Source organism: Limulus polyphemus, unplaced genomic scaffold, assembly GCF_000517525.1.
Source record: "Limulus polyphemus unplaced genomic scaffold, Limulus_polyphemus-2.1.2 Scaffold9659, whole genome shotgun sequence".
Lineage (NCBI taxonomy): Eukaryota > Metazoa > Arthropoda > Merostomata > Xiphosura > Limulidae > Limulus > Limulus polyphemus.
In genome coordinates, this window is record NW_013675269.1 from 2,659 (window position 1) to 10,185 (window position 7,527).

Consider the following 7,527-nt stretch of genomic DNA (forward strand, 5'->3'; position numbering starts at 1 on the left):
GTGAGTGGTGTATATGTTTTGACCAGAGTTAAACTTTGGAAGTGAGTGGTGTGTATGTTTTGACCAGAGTTAAACTTTGGAAGTGAGTGGTGTGTATGTTTTGACCAGAGTTAAACTTGTGGAAGTGAGTGGTGTGTATGTTTAGACGGCCAGAGTTAAACTTGTGGAAGTAAGTGGTGTGTATGTTTAGACGACCAGAGTTAAACTTGTGGAAGTGAGTGGTGTGTATGTTTTGACCAGAGTAAAACTTGTGGAAGTGAGTGGTGTGTATGTTTAGACGGCCAGAGTTAAACTTGTGGAAGTGAGTGGTGTGTATGTTTTGACCAGAGTTAGTATATAAACAGTATGAGGTTACTAACAACTATCCAAGAAGTTCGAAACGAATCGAGTTATTATTACCGTAAGTTGTTTTGTCTTTAGCTAAAGCATAGGGCAATCGAGTTATTATTACCGTAAGTTGTTTTGTCTTTAGCTAAAGCATAGGGCAATCGAGTTATTATTACCGTAAGTTGTTTTGTCTTTAGCTAAAGCATAGGGCAATCGAGTTATTATTACCGTAAGTTGTTTTGTCTTTAGCTAAAGCATAGGGCAATCGAGTTATTATTACCGTAAGTTGTTTTGTCTTTAGCTAAAGCATAGGGCAATCGAGTTATTATTACCGTACGTTGTTTTGTCTTTAGCTAAAGCATAGGGCAATCGAGTCCCCCGAACATTCTCGCCTCTTTCAGCTGTGGGAGCGATATAATGTGACATTCAATCCCAGTATTCCTTCATAAAGAGTAGCCCAAGAGTTTAGCGGTGGGTGTTGTTGACCTTCAACCAGACAAGAGTTGGTGGTGGGTGTTGTTGTTGACTAGCTGCCTTTACCCTGGTCTATCACTTGTAAAATTCATAAACAAACAAACGAAACACAAAATGGATATCGTGATGATATGAAAAGAATCATTTATGTGGTTTAAAGTTCAACCGGCATTATAAACGTCATGGAATGTTCATAAGTTGAACTAAGGTCAGTTGTCAGATATGGCTGTGGTTGTAGTTTCTTGAGTGTTACGTCTAAAGGCTTGTAACGCTAAAAACCGAGATAGCACAGATAGCCTATTGTATAGCTTTGTGCTTAACAGGGTGTATTTGTTTGTGACGCTGCAACTGGAAACGTCGGGTTTGAATAAACTTTTTTTTTATTATCTGAAGTGTGATTAGTTGTTTTGTTTGTATAAAAGCAAAAGTAATAGAAAAACTCGAGATTTAATAAATTATAAAAACGGGGCTAAAGAACAGAAAGCGTTAAACCTAAAGCTTGCTTCAAGTATCAGTACAAGGAGCTCGTGCCGAGAACACTAGTTCTTTTTTGTTTTTGTTTAGACCAATAAAGGATGGCCAAGTGGTTAGGGCGCTTGACTCGAAGTCTGCAGGTAGCGGGTTCGAATCCCAGCCCACCAAATATGCTTGCCCTAACAGCCGTGGAGGCGTTACAATTTGGCGGTGAATCCCACTGTTCGTTGGTAAAAGAGTAGCCCAAGAGTTGGCGGTGGGTGGTGATGACTAGCTGCCTACCTTCTAATCTTACACTGCTGAATTAAAGACGGCTAGCGCAGATAGTCCTCGTGTAGCTTCATGACCTAATAAATGAGTATTTTAACTTGTTGTTTCACGTAGTGTGTAGAAACAGAAGCGTGTACACTCAGCATCGAATAGGATCTCTCTGTTTCTACACACTACGTGAAACGACAAGTTAAAATACTCATTTATTAGGTCATGAAGCTACACGAGGACTATCTGCGCTAGCGTGTACACTCAGCATCGAATAGGACATCTTGTCCATCTAACATCAGTTTTCCAAACAGACAGTGTCCCCATCAAAATTTCTTAAAGATGTCGACCAAGGTAGCTGGTAAAGAAAATGGCAGACAAAGAAAGAAGTCATCCGGATGGTGATCCAAATCTCCAAGTTCAGAAGATCTCGCGAAACGTGAAGAAATCGCCAAATATGTCACAAAATGATTCTTCGTCATCGGTGGGAAACGGCAAACGAAGGAATGGGGGGGAGGGAAGCATGCGAAAACGCAGTCTCACGCTGGCGTTGCCTCTCACCCTGTCCTCCCTGCTCCAACTCAAGGTAAGTGAATTACATATACGTGTCTTGTCCGTCTCGTAGTTCCTCTAAGGTAAGTGGTTATAATTGACACGAAACTTATCCTTACTGTGGTAGTTATTACTCAAACTTTCGGCTATCAGTTTTCTAATATTCAAAAGTTCTTCAGAAATATTTGTGTTTGTGTTCAGATGATCCAGGGTTCGTGTCTGTACCTTGTGCTATACTGATAACCGTGTCACTCTTGTAATTAGTATTGTATGTAGTGATATATGATGATAATCTGGCTTATTTTACGATTAAAAAAAATATCAATACGTGATGAAATACGTATCGTACACCTTTATAGGCTACACACACTAAATATTCTATGATTAAAAATAATTAGTTTGAAATGAAAAGAACACACTTGTAAAGGTATTTTTTGCTTGTTTTAAATTATTCTTGTTACTGCCATCCCTGGAGTTTCCATTTGTTTTTAGAGCACAACTACACATTGGGAATCGAACCATGGATTTTAGCGTTGCAAGTCCGTAAACTTTCTGCTGACCCACCACCAGGAGGACAATTTTACCAGAAGAACAAGAAAACAGAATTGTTTCTTTAACTAAAATTGTTTATTTTTTATCTAAGTTATTCCCCATCTCCATTTCCCTTTTCGAATTATACATATTTGGAACTAAATTCTTCTTCAGTTTGAGATGTTATTCTCTTTCATGATCTTCAGTAAAAAAACAAAACAAAGTTAATATAACTTCGAACTGATCTGGGGATTGTAAAGAGATTATTTAAAACTAATGAAACAAATTATGAAGACGTTTTAAAGTGGAGTAAGCTAACTGTGAAGCATTAAACGAGCGAAAGAGCTGTGATGGGAGAGAAGAATAGCAATAAGTAGGTTTGAGCTAAAATTACAAAGGATATATAGATAAGTAATACACCCATTCGCAGGAGATTTCTGGAAGACCCAGGCTTGGTCTTGAGAATTATATAAGAAATTATAAGGTTGGTACTACCAGAAATGACGTTTAAATCTTGTAATAGCCTGTTTTGTCCTTCCACACCTGGCCCTGCATGGCCAGGTGGTTAGGGCGCTCGACTCGGAATTTGAGGGTCGCGGGTTCGAATCCCCGTCACACCAAACATGCTCGCCCTTTCAGCCGTGAGGGCATTATAATGTGACGGTCAATCCCACTATTCGTTGGTAAAAGAGTAGCCCAAGAGTTGGTGGTGATGACTAGCTGCCGTCCCTCTAGTCTTACACTGCTAAATTAGGGACGGCTAGCGCAGATAGCCCTCGTGTAGCTTTGCGCGAAATTAAAAAAAACAAACCTTCTACATCTTAACTGCTGCTCCTATTTCTTGCCAGTGCTTTAGATCGAAGCAGTTAAATATAAAAGGAAAGAAGAAAAAATAACAGGAATCGCAAGAATAGCCCCGAAAATGTTATCTTGGCGTTAACTTTTTAGATATATTTCCTGGACCTGAAATGATATAAATCAAAGTGATTCATCTCTTTTGCGTTTGTGATAAAAATACAAACAGCTGATAATATCCCCAAATTATAAATAAATATAGATTAGTGACATGGAAAGGTATGCAAGATTTTTCACCGAGATATAAATGTTGTGTATAAGGCACGTGACTTTGGTGTTACTTTTGCAGAAGAGCTTTGATCTATCTTGTGGCTAGTGTTTCAGACAGCAAAATATGTACTTCTTTGAATGACAAGAAATGACCTATTGTTGGGCCTTCAGACACTTAGTTAGTTTTTGTACATAAATATCGAAATACGTGGTTAACTGATAACTACATTTTTTTTTCCTCGGAGTCACTTGTAGAACAGATGGGTTATCAGACATCATATTTGACTTTGAGGTGTACGTTATTGATTAAATGATGTATACTTTCTCACATTTAGGAGCTACTTTTGTCACACCCTGTACGATAATAGTTTTAAATGTGCTATTGATGATATTAACTGCAAGCAATCTAGTATTCTCCTGATATAAATTGCAGCAGGGATGGGTGACTAAGGCACAACTGGTACTGACGTCCTTAAAGTCCCAGAAAATCAAAGAATGCGTAAACAGTAACGCAAACCTACATGTCAAAAATATGATATCCTATAACCCGAGCGTTTTGAAAAGGTGAGAAAAAAGTGAACTTTCAGTGACGTCATGCAGGCTATCATGGAAATCCGGAAGTGTTTTCAGTAGCTTTAAATGTATTATTATAAGTGTTTCTCCTTTCCGGTGTAGTACTATCGAAAACAAGAATGTTAGGTGTGAAGATGTATTGTTTTAAAAAAGAAATAAATGGTGACGAGAAGCTACAATAAGTGTTGGTAAAGTATAATAAACGTGAGGTATGAAGATTGATTTAAAAAGCAATGTTAAACAAATATAATTAAACAGAACGTTTCTGAGGTATGAAGATTGATTTAAAAAGCAATGTTAAACAAATATAATTAAACAGAACGTTTCTGTATTTTGTTTCTTGATTTAAGTACTGTTGTGAGCATAATTTATTGAATACTCCTCCAACTGGTTAACTGATTGATTGGTGAATCACAAAAGTATTGTGTGATACAGTGTGGCCACCTAACGGCCGAATGCGTTATCAGTTAAGCCATGCAGTAGAACATTGATTTATTACTGAGAAGACTTGTCAGAGTTATGTGTTGTTTTTTTATAATTTAAAGAAAATGTTATATTACACGGACCTCTGTTATCCTTGTATGAAACCAAGCATGCTTATTATGTCAACCAGGTCATGTGAGTGCCCGGTGTGACCTGGTTTTTAAGGGTCAGTAGGTCTAGAGGAGTAAAAGTACCCCAAGTTGATAACAGTAGTATCCCATTAGTTAAAATGGTTATCACAATTAACAGTATTGTAAATGTGACTCATGCAGAGGAAATGTTACCTAATAATGGCCACCAGGTAGCGTTGTTCGATTTCAAGAGGATGTATAAAAGACCCAAATAGTACTACCTAGATATACATTGATAATGGTTATATTGCTGTTATTAAATTATCTGTTACCTTTCCAAGCATTTAATTGGTCACCTAGATATACATTGATAATGGTTATATTGCTGTTATTAAATTATCTGTTACATTTCCAAACATTTAATTGGTCTTTATTTTTGTATTTATTTACAGAAAGAACTCAACGTGTCCAGAAGAGGAAGGTGAGTGAACAGTACCGATGAAAAATAAGTTCTTTAATAAAACTTTCAAGTGTCCGTCTCGAATCTTCATAATACGTACATTTTTTTAGAATAAGAAACAATGCTGTGAATCTAACTAAAATGAAAGGAACTCCGTTTTTGGAAGTAATTTCTTCGTGAACATTGGATTACTTTAACCACTTGATGTTCATATAAACGGGTTTTGTGTCTAACAGTTTTAATAGATGCGTAATTATTTCATTAAAACTTAAAAGGTTTAAAATTTTTAAGTAACAATCAAGTACAGTTAAGCTATTAAATGTGTATTATTTGAAGTGTGTTATTTCAAAGTTTGTTTGTGTTTTTTTGTTAACAGTCGCTGTACGACAAGAAAGACCATGATTAGTTCCACTTCACCGACGTTACCTCGTTGTCACTCCCCCATTTTACATTGTAAGTACCACGTGTTAGGCTTAACAGATGGATGTAATACGTCCCCTGTTAAGAGTACTACTTTACAGGATAAATCTTGACGGAACTAATCTTAGAAAGATAATTTTAGAGTACATTTTTTCAGGACTAACTACTGTATATAAGTTACTAGAGGTCATAGGTCATGTTGAAAGATCTGTTCGTGACTTAAGACTCGATGAAGCATGGACCTCGAATTGTCATCAACCTTTAATAAAAGTACATGAAAAGTTTATAAGAAAATACATTTTTCAGTGCTTTTTAGATTGCCCATAATACACGGTGAAAGAAAAAAAAATCGTTATAAACTCCACCCAGTGACTAGTAAGTCAGCAGGTGTACCACACAAAAAAATCAGAGCGCTGTGTAGCTTTGTGCTTAACAACAATCGAACTGAAACAGTATTTATATACAAATGTTTCTTTATTTTTACCGGTATCAAGTACATGAGCAACAAAAAGTAACCGAGAAATAACATATTGCGGATTTGAACAATGGTTGATTGAATAGCAGTTTTTAAAGTATCAGAATATATATATGACATCAACCAGTTTTATTTTTGTTGATCGACGCTAGATTTTAATGAATAGTTGTTCAAAACATTTGTCTTTAATACTACACTTCTTTACACAGGTTATCGACAATCACGCTCCTTTGAATGTCAGGGAGTTCCTTGCTCTTACCAGTGATACGAAAACATATCTGCGATTATTGGACTCGAACAATCACATGGCATGCTAGATTTTCATTGTGTTTTGCACGTACACACATCGTAATAACTGGGATGATTTATACATGTATTGCCAGATAAGTGACACGCAGTAAATAATCACGTGGATAATGTAAAACACGGGCACGAGCTACTAAAAATAAATGACTGAACCATTTGAACTACAGGGTCAAAATAATAAACTAGGAGTATATGCAAATTAGATAGTTGTATCTTATGGTCTCGTGTATATTTGCTTCTCAGAAATGTTTGAGGGGCTAACTGCATTGCTAACAATAACAAATTATATCTGAAATGTAGTCCCACGTCGAGCGATAACGCATTCTTAGCGTTAACAAAATGAATTTTATACTTTTGAATGTATTCTGTATATATTAAATTATTTAAATAACGTTTTAGTGTGTGTGTTCGATAGTTAATGGCGTTAGATATTTTTTTCTTAAGGAGTGAAATTACTTGAACTGTTTAAATTGTTGTGACGTAGTATTAGTTTTACTTGGCATTAAAATATAAGTTTTCCTATGTACTTAACTTGGTGGCCAAGTGGTTAGGGCGCTTGACTCGAAGTTTGCGGGTTCGAATCACAGCCCACCAAATATGCTCGCCCTAACAGCCGAAGAGGCGTTATAATGTGACGATCAATCCCACTATTCATTGGGAAAGAGTAGTCCGAGAGTTGGCGGTGGATATTGATGACTAACTGCCTTCCCTCAAGTCTTTCACTGCTAAATTAGGACGACTAGAACAGATAGCCCTGGAGTAGCTTTGCGCCAAATTCAAAACAACCGAAATTTAACTTGTTAAGTAATTACTTTTATATTAGTAAGTGTTACAGAAAGAAACGATGCTTTGTTTTGAAGTAACTTATTAAACGGTTACAGAATCTCATCATTCCATATAAAGTTCGTGTAGTAAACATACAATATTTCTATCCACAACTAACATTGTTCGTGCACTAAACATACAGTATATCTATCCACAACTAGCATTGTTCATGCAGTAAACATACAGTATTTCTATCCACTACTAGCATTGTTCGTGCAGTAAACATACAATAT

At 36.4% G+C, this 7,527-nt stretch overlaps 1 protein-coding gene across 1 annotated transcript; it reads left to right on the forward strand.

The window, feature by feature from the left end:
* Positions 1–1,826: 1,826 nt before the first annotated feature.
* On the forward strand, positions 1,827–7,273 carry LOC111083469 (microtubule-associated serine/threonine-protein kinase 2-like). The gene is made up of 4 exons (XM_022380009.1): positions 1,827–2,119; positions 5,261–5,289; positions 5,645–5,721; positions 7,218–7,273. Exons 1-4 carry the CDS (start codon positions 1,904–1,906, stop codon positions 7,271–7,273), a joined length of 378 nt encoding a protein of 125 aa, XP_022235717.1. The 5' UTR covers positions 1,827–1,903.
* The last annotated feature ends 254 nt before the right edge of the window (positions 7,274–7,527 follow it).

Coding starts and splice junctions, on each gene's coding strand:
- LOC111083469 (XM_022380009.1), top strand. CDS start 1,904: ATGGCAGACAAAGAAAGAAGTCATCCGGATGGTGATCCAAATCTCCAA. Junction 2,120..5,260: donor CCTCCCTGCTCCAACTCAAG/GTAAGTGAATTA, acceptor ATTTATTTACAG/AAAGAACTCAACGTGTCCAG. Junction 5,722..7,217: donor TCACTCCCCCATTTTACATT/GTAAGTACCACG, acceptor CGACTAGAACAG/ATAGCCCTGGAGTAGCTTTG.